The following is a 16,058-nucleotide window of genomic DNA, read 5'->3' as shown; positions in this document are numbered from 1 at the left end:
ATATCTTGATTTGAAGCACTTACCGTTAAATATTGAAAACTTTTTCCTTACTACCATGAAACCATAACGGCAAATAGAAGACATAACGGGACTGTTGACAATTAGCAGATCATAGTAAAGATTAATGTTTGAGTGAAAATTCTGTGTTTATTATTGTTTGAGTACATAATTTGAGAACTCGCCTACTGTTTTCACGTGAAAAGTTTTCACATGAAAATAGCAATCATTATCGTCTGATAATGATTCAGCACAACACTGGTTCCATCTGAAATATACTAACATGTTCGTAATAATGCAACAATAAGTTCGACTGCCCGGTCAAGCAATATTGCACCACTTCGAAACACCACCACTGGGGCAACGTTCTAGCCGAGATCGATTGTTGATAAACTGTGTCTTCTGAGCGGATGGTTTGACTGACAAACAATGGCTTAACGTAATCTGACCCAGTACAGATATTTGGCGGATTTCATAGACGAAAGTACTTAACATTATTCAAAGTTTACTGAAACCTTCAACGCATTTTCACTCGTCAGCCCTGGGAATGGCTATATTGGGGGACCAAATTTGCGCAATAGTAATCCCTATGCGGAACAGCTGTAGATGAAAGCGCGCGTTGAAACAATTGAGTTTTCCGAATCCACTGTCAATGAGAATGGTAGCATTGTTTCAATAGCGACTATTGATTGTTTTCTTGAAGGGAAGCTACAACATACGACGCACGAGCGCAACTTGAACTTGTTTTCGCCATGTTGGCTCTTACCCAAGCGCGTTAGATTAACGGCCGGAGCCTAGTGCCACTGTTGCACTCGCCACTGGCATTGCCAAACCATGTGATTATTTATCGCATCTATGAGGAAATTAAATTTTAAAAACATATAACCGAAAACTGTACAAAATTTCGCGAACACTCGTTTAATTGACACCCGCTCCGGCATCCCTAACACGGACATCAAATGTTAGTACCGCGCTGTTGGCTGATTTTGCCTTTATTAATATTCGTTTACAAGCCACCCAGCCGTGTTAGTGTCCACACTACCTATCCGAGATGTCTGAAGTTGCCGCCGAAACTGCTGCCGCAGCGCCAGCTGCATCGCCAGCTAAAACCAAGAAGCCACGGGCCCCGAAAGGAGAAGGCAAGCCGAAGAAGCCATCGACTCACCCCCCGGTGAACGATATGGTTGTTGCAGCCATCAAAACCCTGAAGGAACGCAACGGTTCGTCCCTGCAGGCCATCAAGAAGTACATCGCTGCCAACTACAAATGCGATGTCGCCAAGCTTGCCCCATTCCTAAAGAAGGCCCTGAAGAATGGCGTCGAAAATGGCAAGTTCGTCCAAACCAAGGGAACCGGTGCCTCTGGATCGTTCAAACTGAAAGCTGAGGCCAAGAAAGCAGCCGGAGAGAAGAAACCGAAGAAGTCCGGAGAGAAGAAACCCAAAAAGGCCGCCGGAGAGAAGAAGAAGGTAACCAAGAAGCCAGCCGGTGAGAAGAAGGCCAAAAAACCAGCAGGCGATAAGAAAGCCAAAAAACCTGCTGCGGCCAAGAAAGCTAAGGCTGCTGGTGCCAAAGCCGCCAAGAAGGCAGGAGGTGTGAAGAAGGCCGCCCCCAAGCAGAAAGCAACCAAGCCTTCCAAGACTGCCGCCAAGAAGCCAAAGACCCCGAAGCCGAAGAAGGCCGCCCCGACCAAGAAAGCTGCCCCGAAGAAGGCTGCCGCCAAGAAGTGAATTTGCCATTTCCAACGTTAACCGTACGGCACTGCACAGGAGTGCCATACCTGTTTACCCAATCAGTCCTTTTCAGGACTACCAATTTCGATCCCACCAGAGAGTTATGACTGATGATTTTCCTATCACCATTCCACGCATGCCAATCGTTACATTTCGAGTTTGCCATTGATGAACATACCGCCAACCGAGTTTGCCATTGATGACCATAAAGCAACCTCAAAAGTCCAGGCTTTTTTTTCGGGCCATTTGCTACTGACTAGGGCACAGATTCACATGCGTTCCAAATCGAAAGCTCACAGTGCCAATAACTTCCCCTATCACCATTCCCCGCGCGTCGATCGTTACATCGATTTGCCAAAGCGTTTTCTGTTGACAATGATGCTGGAAATAATGCCGACAGAGTCCGTTCTCGGTTTTGTGCCAACGTTTTGTATGGGAGTCCGCTGATGAAAACACAGCAGCTTTCTCTCACGCGTAGGGGAGGGTGTCGGCCGTGTGAAAGGGAAAGATTGTGCTAATTAGTATGGCAATAGTTTGCTTCCTCAGCTTCGTGACGAAAAACAAAAATAATGTCCCTTCGAGGGCAGCTGCAAGAGGGGGTTTGCGAGAATTAGTTCTAATTTTCACTCTTTCTGGGAATGTATTCGGTGGCCCTGAAAAGGGCCGTTTCGAGGGGAAATATGCAATTTAACCTCCGAAACCGTAGAGAGTGCGTCCCTGCCGCTTCAGAGCGTAGACGACATCCATAGCGGTAACGGTCTTGCGCTTGGCATGTTCGGTGTAGGTGACAGCATCACGGATCACATTTTCCAGGAACACCTTCAGCACGCCGCGGGTTTCCTCATAGATGAGACCGGAGATACGCTTGACACCACCACGTCGAGCCAGACGACGAATGGCGGGCTTGGTGATACCCTGGATGTTATCACGCAGAACCTTGCGATGCCGCTTGGCGCCTCCTTTTCCGAGTCCTTTGCCTCCCTTGCCACGTCCAGTCATGGTTGCTGTATGGTACTGTGCTCGAATACGGTTGAAACGAAACTAATGCTTTCCTATGGCGAGCGTTGCCTCTTTTATACCTCCGACAGGGGTTGGTTCTTCTTTCCGCTTTTATGCTGCTTATTCTTCCGTCGCTTGTGATTGGTTGAGCGCGACGACCGAAGCATATAAAGGGAACGGCAGACGAGCGAGTCTCATTCTTTAACTTCGTTTCAACATACCCGTTTCGATAGGAAGGAAACCAATCAACTACAATGGCTCGTACCAAGCAAACCGCCCGTAAGTCCACCGGAGGAAAAGCTCCCCGCAAGCAGTTGGCTACCAAAGCCGCTCGCAAGAGCGCCCCAGCCACCGGCGGAGTCAAGAAGCCGCATCGTTATCGGCCAGGAACTGTTGCTCTGCGTGAGATCCGTCGCTACCAGAAGTCCACTGAGCTGCTGATCCGCAAGCTACCATTCCAGCGTTTGGTTCGTGAGATCGCACAGGACTTCAAGACCGATCTGCGCTTCCAGAGCTCGGCTGTTATGGCCCTTCAGGAAGCTAGCGAGGCCTATCTGGTTGGTTTGTTCGAAGATACCAACCTGTGCGCTATCCACGCCAAGCGTGTCACCATCATGCCCAAGGACATTCAACTGGCTCGGCGTATCCGCGGTGAACGTGCTTAAATTGATTTATTTTGCCACGCTGCACCATCTACAAACGGCCCTTTTCAGGGCCACTAAACACTTTTCAGAAAAGAGTTGACGGAATTTTCCTACCAATCAATCGACAAAAAATAACAGATCGAAAAAAAAAATGCTGCTGCCACCGCTCACTGTTTGAACAGGCAGCGGATCCGGGTAGCGAATTCGTTTCATTGCTTTCTCCTCTTACGATGGCACCGACGAAAGGAGCCGGGTAGCGACATACACATACGCATCGAACGTCATACACAAACGACAGATGAAACGGCAGAAAAACGTTAGCGGGACGAAACCAAGCACATAGGGATCACTTCTTCAAACTAGTAAACATGAATGAACATGGTGCACTTTTGTTGTTCTGTCTGTAGAAATTTATTGCCCTGACCTAGTTATCGAATGAACATACCAATGCTGCACACACGACGCGCACTTCTGGCACACTCACTTGTACTGAAACCACCAAATTCACTGCACTTTCCGGGATGGGAATCGAAACGAAACTGAACGACAGCTGGAGGCGGCTTTTATAGGGATGTGATATTAGGTAATCGAAGCAATTCACAGTTCGATCGCATTCTTGAAACGGAAATCGCATGGTAGAGAAGAAAAATAAAAAGCATAACTCTTTAGCAGTGAAACAAGTGTTGTCGCCCTGAAAAGGACGGTTTTTGGGTGTGATGCGGGTGGTCAACGACTGGAGAAGCCACTTATGCCTTCTTTTCGGTCTTCTTGGGCAGCAGAACAGCCTGGATGTTTGGCAGCACACCACCCTGGGCGATGGTGACACCGGACAGCAGTTTGTTCAACTCTTCGTCGTTGCGGATGGCCAGCTGCAGATGGCGGGAATGATTCTGGTCTTTTGTTGTCACGAGCGGCGTTTCCTGCCAACTCGAGTACTTCAGCAGCCAGGTATTCCATCACGGCGGCCAAATAGACTGGTGCACCAGCACCCACACGCTCGGCATAGTTGCCCTTCCTGAGCAGACGGTGAATACGACCGACCGGGAACTGCAGTCCAGCGCGGTTGGAACGGGACTTTGCCTTTCCCTTGACTTTGCCTCCTTTGCCACGGCCAGACATTGTTGGGTAGTAGGGTTGTGTTTAAAGCGAACGACAAAACGACTTCAAAGCGTACGTAAACTGTACTGATACCGAACGGGCGAAGCGACGGGCATTATATACTCTCGTACCGCTGCGCCTGACTAATACAAGGGTGGAAAACATGAAGCAGGCGAAATAGCACGCACACCGAAGGGGAGGAACCGGAGCCGTGTGCCGTGTGGGTATAAAAGAGAACCACTACGGTCGGTTGGTATCAGTTTTCCTTTCAGTTTGAATCGAGACAAACCTCTATCCACTACGATGGCACCGAAAACCAGCGGAAAGGCCACAAAGAAGTCCGGCAAGGCCCAGAAGAACATTGTCAAGGGCGACAAGAAGAAGAAGAAGCAACGCAGGAAGGAAAGCTACGCCATCTACATCTACAAGGTGTTGAAGCAAGTCCACCCGGACACTGGTGTCTCATCGAAGGCCATGAGCATCATGAACAGCTTTGTCAACGATATTTTCGAACGCATTGCCGCCGAAGCTTCCCGTCTGGCTCACTATAACAAGCGATCGACCATCACGTCCCGCGAAATTCAAACGGCTGTCCGTCTTTTGCTCCCAGGAGAGTTGGCCAAGCACGCCGTCTCTGAAGGTACCAAGGCCGTTACCAAGTACACCAGCTCCAAGTAAATGATAATCGATGCTAACCCAAAAGGCCCTTTTCAGGGCCACTATTACACTTGCGAAAAGAGTTTATTTTGGAATATGATTCTGTCTTTTGGCACGCTGAATGTGGCTGGCAAGACAAGTATTGTTGGTTTTCAGCTCCGATATGGGGGCAACCCGGCTACGCAAGAACACGCGACCGCAAACATCATAACGCTATAATGAATAAGATTGCCTTTCGTTCTGCATCGCTTTGGTAGTGTGTTCCGTTTCACTTGGCATAATGGTAAAACGAACGTCAGCATCTCGCTTGGTCGCCGGGGCATTGTGATCTCAAGCATACATTTGGCATCGTTTGCCGGGGATAATCTACAGTTTCGCTTCCGAGAGTTCTACTCTACATCCTAAGGCCTATAATGACGATGAGACGTTTGCTCAATGAATCATACACCGACTCGAAAGCACACATACGGCAACTACTGCTGCACTGTCAATGTCCCATCACGGAACTATCTGTATTGTGTATTTCATCCGAGCGTAATAAGCATGTTCATGATCAGTGGGTTATTTCAGTTTTCACCGCCTTTTCAAATCGATTGATGCATAAACTTACATCGTTAGTTTCGCATCGTTTTGTTAGTGTTTATTGTTTCACTTGGCACACGTTTGAACTGTTACTTTCCATTGGTGAAGCGTTGACAACATTGCTTCCTGTGTTTCCATCGCGTAAACACTATCAAGCGTCCACAACTCTGCTTGGTCGCATCTGCAGAGAAAAATAAACCAAAAGTTAAAAAGCACATCCCATCAATCACGGGGAGTTGTAATCGCTCCAGCCAGTTGTAGCAACAGATTGTCAAGCATATTATTTAGCATCGTGTGCGGTGGACATTCCATACTTTAGCCTTTAACGAAGAAGAGCCGTTTGCTAAATGTACTATACACCCACTCGAAGGCACACATACGCTACTACTGCACTGTAAAGTATCGTCTTGGAACTATTTGCATGGTGTATTCCATCTGAACGTGATAAACATGTTAGCCATCTCATTGATGGGACCATTGGTGGCCATCTGAGCGGATGGTAGCTTTACGTGATCGGACCCCAGTCCAGACATATGTCGGTAATTATTCAAAGTAAACTAAACTAGACTCAGACGGTACACTCGAATCCAAGCTTGTTTGCTAAATGTACTATACCGCCATTCGCGAAAGAACACATAGTTGTAAGCATATGCGGTATTTCGAAAAATTTCGTTTCAGGTGGTTCGAAACGAAATTCCGCGGAATTTCGCGGAATTTGAGCATGGCGAAATCTGATTTCTTCATTTCGTTTCGTTTCGTAAAATAACAAAAATTTCGCAAGAAAAAACCAGCTTTTCACGAAATTTAACGGAATTCCGCGGAATTTCGAAACAATTTTAAACTTAAACCATACAGCAAAAAGCAAAAAATTTGGCTGCGCCGCTGAACTATTTTCAAAACTTTATGTTATACATTTTTTTCTATTAACGCTTACTTCTTTTTCTTCAATGGTTCTACATTCCAACTGGAACTTGATCTGGTTTTCAACTTAGTATTCTATTAGCACTTCCTCAGTGATTAATTGAAAACTTTTCTATGTCCGCCATTGCATGAGTATGTATCTTGTGTGGCAAGTACAATGGGTACACTATATCCAGTGTGTCGAGAAAGTTTCTAACCCGAAAATATCTTTGACCAGACCAACAATCGAGCTCACCATCTACGGATTGGAAATCCTACGCCTTTGCTCGCATAGTTATTTGAGATGCTTACTACATAACCCCATTCCGAGTCGACAAATACGTATTTAGTTTTCTTCTATAAAACGTCTTCAGTATTTTGTTAGAAATATCTAACAGAAAACGAAAAGTATCTTTAACTATTCTATCCTATTTGTATAGAAGTAACCAGATATGAATCAGATCAGTATAAAATTGTCAAAGATGCAAAGTCGTGTCGTGGATTCAAAGGGGCCTTTTGAAGTCATTTTTCAGCGCCTCTTATTAATAACCGATTTCTTCACCTCCACTTCGGCCTCAAACCAGGTTTAGGGACATGGGTAAGCACCGATTAAAAGTTTTTTTTTTCCTTGTCGAGTATTTTTTAATCACTGTGACATTTTTTTTGATTTATTGTAATATTTTCCTCTTTTTTTCTAGCCATGTCATTATGGCGTATCGCTATTGGGAGTAAGTGGGAGTTCGAATGAAATGCACCACCGAATTGGGATTTGTTCTACCAAGCTCAAGTGGTTCTATAAGCCCCTTGGTGACGAATTTTTGTCTTGTTCGAAAAATTGCCGGACAACGGCATAACAGATGCTCTGAGTCTTCTTTTTCTATGTCACAGAAGCGACATAGATCATTTTGAAGTGTCCCTATAAGCTTCAAATGATATCGACTCGCACAATGACCTGTAATGAGACCCGTATAAGTGCTTAGGTTTCTTTTAGATAATTCTAAGATGTTGCGAGTCATAGAAACATTTGGAGTGATAAAGCGTTTCGATTGCCTGGCATTAGTTGCTTTCCCAAAATTGGTTTCTATTTTCATAAATTCCCATACCTTCATACGAAGAGAAGAAGTTGGTAAGCTGCAAAAAGGTTCCGGTCCTGTAAACCGACTTGATGATCCTAGTCTCGCCAGCATATCGGCTTTTTCGTCACCATCTATTCCACCCCTAGCAGCACACATGTTTCTCATTGGTTTCTGCAACTGATATGTGACCAGATTCAGTCACAATCAAGTTGCTGTAACCATTTTTGGCTGAACTGTGCTGCTCGGGACAGTGTCCTGGAACCAAATATAGATTGACTTGGTTCCGACAAGACAATTTTTGGAGGGACTGAATGCATTCCCAAACTTGTTTTGAAGTGCATGTTGCCAACTTTAGAGCATTCAAATCTGCTTTGCTGTCGGACATTATGCATATATTTGAGTGTCTGTAGTTCCTACGCAAACATATTACTGAACACTCTAGAACTGCGTGAACTTCCGCTTGGAATACGGATTGCCAACTGCCTATGGGAATGGATATGTCTATCCCAGGGCCAGTAACTCCTGCTCCCACTTAGTTGTTCAATTTTGAACCGTCAGTATTTAAACGTAATTGATCCTGAACGAAGTGTTGGTCCTCCATTCAACCATGTATTGCGCCCAGGATCAATTACTTTGAACAATCTATTGAAATTGTACTTTTTCTCCATCCCGTCTTCATTGTTTATTTACTTACTTACTTATGGATCCTGTACACCTCCCGGTGGTGCAAAGGGCCGACTTGAAAGATCTCCATCCTGAGCGATGCCCGGCTATCGCTTTAACCTGTTGCCAGGTTAGATTTCGGTCGACTTCTTTTATTTCTTTATTGAGGCTTCGCCGCCATGAGCCTCTGGGTCTGCCTCTGCTGCTATGTCCCGCTGGGTTCCAGTCTAATGCTTGCTTACAGATTTCGTTTCCGCCCCTACGTAGAGTGTGGCCCCACTTCCGATCCCGAATTTTTGTTGCTATCGGCCTCTGGTGACAACGACGATGGAGCTCGTTGTTTGAGATCCAGTTGTGAGGCCACCAGGCCCGAATTATATACCGCAGGCATCTGTTAATGAACACCTGCAGCCGTTGAGTGTTCTTCACTGATACACACCATGTTTCGCTAGCGTATAACAGCACAGATTTCACGTTAGAGATAAAAATTCGTATTTTGGTGCGTTCACTTATCTGCCTGTTTTTCCAGATATTTCTTAAACTCGCAAAGGCAGCCCTTGCTTTCTTGATCCGTGCGCCATCTGACGCCATTTGGCTACCAAGATATTGGAAGCTTTCAACATTCTCCACTGGTTGCCCGGCTACTGTGAAACTGGAAGGAGTCACCGTGTTTACATCCAACGATTTGGTTTTGTTGACGTTGATGACTAAACCTGCCGAGGAGGAGCGATCGGCAAGGTCGTTGAGCTTACTCTGCATATCAGAGCGCCGTTGCGCGAGTAGTGCAACGTTATCCGCCAATTCGAAGTCGTTTAGGTGTTCCATGGTTATAGGCTGCCATAACAGCCCGCGGTTTGGTTCACGGTCAATCGCATCTACCAGAATCTCATCGATTACGATGAGGAACAGTAACGGTGATAGAATACATCCTTGCCTCACACCAGCTACGACCCGGATAGGGTCGGACAGGACCCCATTGTGCAGCACTCTACACGAAAAGGCCTCGTACTGTGCTTCGATGAGGCCGATGATTTTCTCAGGAACCCCCTTGCGTCTCAGGGCGCCCCACATATTCTCGTGATTGAGACGGTCGAATGCTTTTTCGTAGTCAATGAATACCAAGTAAAGGGACTCTTGGAATTCGTTGACCTGCTCCAAAATGATGCGGAGCGTGACAATATGGTCCACACAGGATCTACCGGCACGGAATCCGGCTTGCTGCCGCCGGAGAGTCGCATCGATCTTCTCCTGAATCCGGGCTAGGATAATTTTGCACAGATATTTGAGAACGGTACACAGCAACATAATGCCTCGCCAGTTATCGCATACAGTCAGGTCACCCTTTTTGGGCACCTTCACTAAGATACCTTGCATCCAGTCGACCGGGAAAGTTGCGGTGTCCCAGATATTACGAAATAAACGATGCAGTAGTTGAGCGGATGTCATGGGGTCAGCTTTGAGCATCTCGGCTGATATGCGGTCGACCCCTGGGGCTTTATTCGATTTCATGCTATGGATGGCTGTTTGAATCTCTAGCAGTGATGGAGCTTCGGTATTGACACGTGTTATACGTCGGATCCTAGGCAGATCATGCCGAGGTGGTGATGGCCTGGTTGGCACTTGAAAAAGTTGTTCGAAGTGCTCGAACCAGCGTTTCAGCTGGTCAGTTGGGTCGGTCAATAACTGATCATTCGCGTCTTTCACAGGCATCGTTGCATTCATCTTCGCCCCGTTTAAGCGTCGTGAGATATCGTAGAGGAGGCGAATGTCCCCGGTTGCGGCGGCTCTCTCTCCTTCGTCGGCCAGAGAGTCTGCCCACGCTCGCTCATTGTTTATTACTAGGGAGTTTATACTGAAGTTTTTTAGAATGCTAAGATGACCCTTAAGGTCACCTCCTAAGAGGTTTTCGGATCTTCTGTTCCTCAAGGCAATCTTTTCAGCTTCAAATTGTACAATTTGATGCAGAGGAAGCATGTACAGTAAAGCATTTAGTGCACTCGATGGTGTACTGCTCATTGAACCTGTAATTGAGATAGTAGTTTCATCTGAGCATTCTTCTCTCTCGTCTTTGGCCACCAGACCAACGAACCATAGGTAATTCTTGGTTTTACTATAGCTGAATATCATTTCATTTATTTAGTTAACATCTAAACAGATAACACTGAATCAACAATTTGACGCCACAATGCACGGTTCGAGGCCGCATCTCTCCATCCTCGGATACGCCCCACGCTCGCCAAGTCGTTCTGCACCTGGTCTGCCCATCTCGCTCGCTGCGCTCCACGCCGTCTCGTACCTGCCGGATCGGAAGCGAACACCATCTTTGCAGGGTTGCTGTCCGGCATTCTTGCAACATGTCCTGCCCATCGTACCCTTCCGGCTTTAGCTACCTTCTGGATACTGGGTTCGCCGTAGAGTTGGGCGAGCTCATGGTTCATTCTTCGCCGCCACACACCGTCTTCTTGCACACCGCCAAAGATGGTCCTAAGCACCCGTCTCTCGAATACTCCGAGTGCTTGCAAGTCCTCCTCGAGCATTGTCCATGTTTCATGTCCGTAGAGGACTACCGGTCTTATTAACGTCTTGTACATGACACATTTGGTGCGGTGGCGAATCTTTTTCGACCGCAGTTTCTTCTGGAGCCCGTAGTAGGCCCGACTTCCACAGATGATGCGCCTTCGTATTTCACGACTAACGTTGTTGTCAGCCGTTAGCAAGGATCCGAGGTAGACGAATTCCTCGACCACCTCGAAGGTATCCCCGTCTATCGTAACACTGCTTCCCAGGCGGGCCTTGTCGCGCTCGGTTCCGCCCACAAGCATGTACTTTGTCTTTGACGCATTCACCACCAGTCCAACTTTTGTTGCTTCACGTTTCAGGCGGGTGTACAGTTCTGCCACCTTTGCAAATGTTCGGCCGACAATGTCCATGTCATCCGCGAAGCAATCCAATGGATCCAATGGATCATTTTCGGCTTAAGTCCCCATTGCCTACCAAAAGTTCGTTTACTAATCCATAGAGCATTTGTCGCATTATTAATGGCGTGTTCTAAATGCATGTTCCAGTTAAGTTTGCTATCAAGAACTACGCCAAGAAATTTGACTGTATTTGAAAGTTCCAATCGTGTACCTTTCAATATCATGTTGTTCAGTGAGAATTTCCTCCTACGCGGGAAGGGTACAATAGTGGTTTTGGAAGGATTTACACTCAATGCTTCACTATTGCACCACGTGGGGACCGCTTAAGAGTTAAGGAATAAATTGACTGTAAGCACATGACCGGCATCATTATTGGAGATGAATTGGAAATTTCCGAAGCAAGTGAAAAACTTTTTTTTTATCCAGAGTAGATTACGCCTAGTTCTTTTTTACACGGTTGGTTTTTACTCGATTACAACCTTTAGCGTCAATGAAACTTTGAGTTAACCCTATGAAAAAATTTAAAACAAAATTAAAGAAAATTCAGGTGAAATTAGGTTTCTAACGAAATTTTAAAGCAACGAAAAATCAAACAATTTCCATATTTTCATATACTTACTAATATAAAACTGAACTGATTGATCAGATTCGGGAGAACACGCTCCATGTATTGCTTTGAAAGCCGCGCAAATGCTGGGGTATTGCCTTATTGCCAATTGTATATAAACGGGATCGAGGTGATTTATCACAGACTACTTCTTCTTTTATTATAACTCTATTTATCGCAAAACAGTTATTTGACTTTGAAAAGTAAAATCGAAATTCCGTACATAATATAAAACCAATTTAATAAAAATTCCGCGGAAAAAAAAATTAAATTTCGTTTCGTTTCGAAAAATTTCGAATTAAATGGACCCTGATTTCGTATCGTTTCGAAGACTCGAAAGTAAATTTATAATTCGTTTCGTTTCGTTTCGAATCAACATAAACATTTTAAATTTCGTTTCGTTTCGTTTCGTTAGGAAAAAGTGTGTTATCGCATACCCTTACATAGTTGCAACCAACTAACTAGCGTATCGATGCGCTCCAAACTAATCCTCGAATGGGACTGCACTTGACTAGTACTGGTATGGAACTACTTCCAATTATGTGTTCCATCCAGGGTTGGAAAAAATCAAATTTAAAAAAATCGAGGATGATCAAACTCACCCACGATCTTACTTTTAAATTATCAAGTGATAAAAACTCGCCAGCGATTAAGAATCGTTTGAAAATCATATCTTGTTTTGAAGCACTTACCGTTAAATATTGAAAACTTTTTCCTTACTACCATGAAACCATAACGCCAAATAGAAGACATAACGGGACTGTTGACAATTAGCAGATCATAGTAAAGATTAATGTTTGAATGAAAATTCTGTGTTTATTATTGTTTGAGTACATAATTTGAGAACTCGCCTACTGTTTTCACGTGAAAAGTTTTCACATGAAAATAGCAATCATTATCGTCTGATAATGATTCAGCACAACACTGGTTCCATCTGAAATATATTAACATGTTCGTAATAATGCAACAATAAGTTCGACTGCCCGGTCAAGCAATATTGCACCACTTCGAAACACCACCACTGGGGCAACGTTCTAGCCGAGATCGATTGTTGATAAACTGTGTCTTCTGAGCGGATGGTTTGACTGACAAACAATGGCTTAACGTAATCTGACCCAGTACAGATATTTGGCGGATTTCATAGACGAAAGTACTTAACATTATTCAAAGTTTACTGAAACCTTCAACGCATTTTCACTCGTCAGCCCTGGGAATGGCTATATTGGGGGACCAAATTTGCGCAATAGTAATCCCTATGCGGAACAGCTGTAGATGAAAGCGCGCGTTGAAACAATTGAGTTTTCCGAATCCACTGTCAATGAGAATGGTAGCATTGTTTCAATAGCGACTATTGATTGTTTTCTTGAAGGGAAGCTACAACATACGACGCACGAGCGCAACTTGAACTTGTTTTCGCCATGTTGGCTCTTACCCAAGCGCGTTAGATTAACGGCCGGAGCCTAGTGCCACTGTTGCACTCGCCACTGGCATTGCCAAACCATGTGATTATTTATCGCATCTATGAGGAAATTAAATTTTAAAAACATATAACCGAAAAACTGTACAAAATTTCGCGAACACTCGTTTAATTGACACCCGCTCCGGCATCCCTAACACGGACATCAAATGTTAGTACCGCGCTGTTGGCTGATTTTTGCCTTTATTAATATTCGTTTACAAACCACCCAGCCGTGTTAGTGTCCACACTACCTATCCGAGATGTCTGAAGTTGCCGCCGAAACTGCTGCCGCAGCGCCAGCTGCATCGCCAGCTAAAACCAAGAAGCCACGGGCCCCGAAAGGAGAAGGCAAGCCGAAGAAGCCATCGACTCACCCCCCGGTGAACGATATGGTTGTTGCAGCCATCAAAACCCTGATGGAACGCAACGGTTCGTCCCTGCAGGCCATCAAGAAGTACATCGCTGCCAACTACAAATGCGATGTCGCCAAGCTTGCCCCATTCCTAAAGAAGGCCCTGAAGAATGGCGTCGAAAATGGCAAGTTCGTCCAAACCAAGGGAACCGGTGCCTCTGGATCGTTCAAACTGAAAGCTGAGGCCAAGAAAGCAGCCGGAGAGAAGAAACCGAAGAAGTCCGGAGAGAAGAAACCCAAAAAGGCCGCCGGAGAGAAGAAGAAGGTAACCAAGAAGCCAGCCGGTGAGAAGAAGGCCAAAACCAGCAGGCGATAAGAAAGCCAAAAAACCTGCTGCGGCCAAGAAAGCTAAGGCTGCTGGTGCCAAAGCCGCCAAGAAGGCAGGAGGTGTGAAGAAGGCCGCCCCCAAGCAGAAAGCAACCAAGCCTTCCAAGACTGCCGCCAAGAAGCCAAAGACCCCGAAGCCGAAGAAGGCCGCCCCGACCAAGAAAGCTGCCCCGAAGAAGGCTGCCGCCAAGAAGTGAATTTGCCATTTCCAACGTTAACCGTACGGCACTGCACAGGAGTGCCATACCTGTTTACCCAATCAGTCCTTTTCAGGACTACCAATTTCGATCCCACCAGAGAGTTATGACTGATGATTTTCCTATCACCATTCCACGCATGCCAATCGTTACATTTCGAGTTTGCCATTGATGAACATACCGCCAACCGAGTTTGCCATTGATGACCATAAAGCAACCTCAAAAGTCCAGGCTTTTTTTCGGGCCATTTGCTACTGACTAGGGCACAGATTCACATGCGTTCCAAATCGAAAGCTCACAGTGCCAATAACTTCCCCTATCACCATTCCCGCGCGTCGATCGTTACATCGATTTGCCAAAGCGTTTTCTGTTGACAATGATGCTGGAAATAATGCCGACAGAGTCCGTTCTCGGTTTTGTGCCAACGTTTTGTATGGGAGTCCGCTGATAAAACACAGCAGCTTTCTCTCACGCGTAGGGGAGGTGTCGGCCGTGTGAAAGGGAAAGATTGTGCTAATTAGTATGGCAATAGTTTGCTTCCTCAGCTTCGTGACGAAAAACAAAATAATGACCCTTCGAGGGCAGCTGCAAGAGGGGGTTTGCGAGAATTAGTTCTAATTTTCACTCTTTCTGGGAATGTATTCGGTGGCCCTGAAAAGGGCCGTTTTGAGGGGAAATATTGGAGTGCAATTTAACCTCCGAAACCGTAGAGAGTGCGTCCCTGCCGCTTCAGAGCGTAGACGACATCCATAGCGGTAACGGTCTTGCGCTTGGCATGTTCGGTGTAGGTGACAGCATCACGGATCACATTTTCCAGGAACACCTTCAGCACGCCGCGGGTTTCCTCATAGATGAGACCGGAGATACGCTTGACACCACCACGTCGAGCCAGACGACGAATGGCGGGCTTGGTGATACCCTGGATGTTATCACGCAGAACCTTGCGATGCCGCTTGGCGCCTCCTTTTCCGAGTCCTTTGCCTCCCTTGCCACGTCCAGTCATGGTTGCTGTATGGTACTGTGCTCGAATACGGTTGAAACGAAACTAATGCTTTCCTATGGCGAGCGTTGCCTCTTTTATACCTCCGACAGGGGTTGGTTCTTCTTTCCGCTTTTATGCTGCTTATTCTTCCGTCGCTTGTGATTGGTTGAGCGCGACGACCGAAGCATATAAAGGGAACGGCAGACGAGCGAGTCTCATTCTTTAACTTCGTTTCAACATACCCGTTTCGATAGGAAGGAAACCAATCAACTACAATGGCTCGTACCAAGCAAACCGCCCGTAAGTCCACCGGAGGAAAAGCTCCCCGCAAGCAGTTGGCTACCAAAGCCGCTCGCAAGAGCGCCCCAGCCACCGGCGGAGTCAAGAAGCCGCATCGTTATCGGCCAGGAACTGTTGCTCTGCGTGAGATCCGTCGCTACCAGAAGTCCACTGAGCTGCTGATCCGCAAGCTACCATTCCAGCGTTTGGTTCGTGAGATCGCACAGGACTTCAAGACCGATCTGCGCTTCCAGAGCTCGGCTGTTATGGCCCTTCAGGAAGCTAGCGAGGCCTATCTGGTTGGTTTGTTCGAAGATACCAACTCTGTGCGCTATCCACGCCAAGCGTGTCACCATCATGCCCAAGGACATTCAACTGGCTCGGCGTATCCGCGGTGAACGTGCTTAAATTGATTTATTTTGCCACGCTGCACCATCTACAAACGGCCCTTTTCAGGGCCACTAAACACTTTTCAGAAAAGAGTTGACGGAATTTTCCTACCAATCAATCGACAAAAAATAACAGATCG

General features: G+C 46.2%; 4 protein-coding genes and 2 pseudogenes across 4 annotated transcripts; 3 read left to right on the top strand and 3 right to left on the bottom strand.

The window, feature by feature from the left end:
• The first annotated feature begins 1,014 nt into the window (after positions 1-1,014).
• LOC134225706 (histone H1-like) lies at positions 1,015-1,811 on the top strand. Its single transcript, XM_062706002.1, has one exon. It carries the CDS (start codon positions 1,049-1,051, stop codon positions 1,724-1,726), a length of 678 nt encoding a protein of 225 aa, XP_062561986.1. The 5' UTR covers positions 1,015-1,048; the 3' UTR covers positions 1,727-1,811.
• Positions 1,812-2,416: 605 nt separating this feature from the next.
• On the bottom strand, positions 2,417-2,759 carry LOC134219988 (histone H4). The gene has a single exon (XM_062698908.1). The coding sequence runs from the start codon at positions 2,726-2,728 to the stop codon at positions 2,417-2,419; it is 312 nt and encodes a 103-aa protein (XP_062554892.1). The 5' UTR covers positions 2,729-2,759.
• A 1,296-nt stretch (positions 2,760-4,055) lies between these two features.
• On the bottom strand, positions 4,056-4,568 carry LOC134219986 (histone H2A-like; annotated as a pseudogene).
• A 179-nt stretch (positions 4,569-4,747) lies between these two features.
• LOC134219985 (histone H2B-like) lies at positions 4,748-5,172 on the top strand. Its single transcript, XM_062698906.1, has one exon. It carries the CDS (start codon positions 4,774-4,776, stop codon positions 5,146-5,148), a length of 375 nt encoding a protein of 124 aa, XP_062554890.1. The 5' UTR covers positions 4,748-4,773; the 3' UTR covers positions 5,149-5,172.
• An 8,393-nt stretch (positions 5,173-13,565) lies between these two features.
• Positions 13,566-14,353, top strand: LOC134219984 (histone H1-like; annotated as a pseudogene).
• A 579-nt stretch (positions 14,354-14,932) lies between these two features.
• LOC134219987 (histone H4) lies at positions 14,933-15,302 on the bottom strand. The gene has a single exon (XM_062698907.1). The coding sequence runs from the start codon at positions 15,269-15,271 to the stop codon at positions 14,960-14,962; it is 312 nt and encodes a 103-aa protein (XP_062554891.1). The 5' UTR covers positions 15,272-15,302; the 3' UTR covers positions 14,933-14,959.
• Positions 15,303-16,058: the final 756 nt, after the last annotated feature.

Source organism: Armigeres subalbatus, chromosome 3 (assembly GCF_024139115.2).
Source record: "Armigeres subalbatus isolate Guangzhou_Male chromosome 3, GZ_Asu_2, whole genome shotgun sequence".
NCBI classification, from domain to species: domain Eukaryota; kingdom Metazoa; phylum Arthropoda; class Insecta; order Diptera; family Culicidae; genus Armigeres; species Armigeres subalbatus.
The sequence above is the reverse complement of the archived record's forward strand: the minus strand, read 5'-3'. Positions and strand labels throughout refer to the sequence as shown.

What these genes read in the sequence shown, in the direction of transcription:
- LOC134225706 (XM_062706002.1), top strand. Translation starts at nt 1,049, where the DNA reads ATGTCTGAAGTTGCCGCCGAAACTGCTGCCGCAGCGCCAGCTGCATCG.
- LOC134219988 (XM_062698908.1), bottom strand. Translation starts at nt 2,728, where the DNA reads ATGACTGGACGTGGCAAGGGAGGCAAAGGACTCGGAAAAGGAGGCGCC.
- LOC134219985 (XM_062698906.1), top strand. Translation starts at nt 4,774, where the DNA reads ATGGCACCGAAAACCAGCGGAAAGGCCACAAAGAAGTCCGGCAAGGCC.
- LOC134219987 (XM_062698907.1), bottom strand. Translation starts at nt 15,271, where the DNA reads ATGACTGGACGTGGCAAGGGAGGCAAAGGACTCGGAAAAGGAGGCGCC.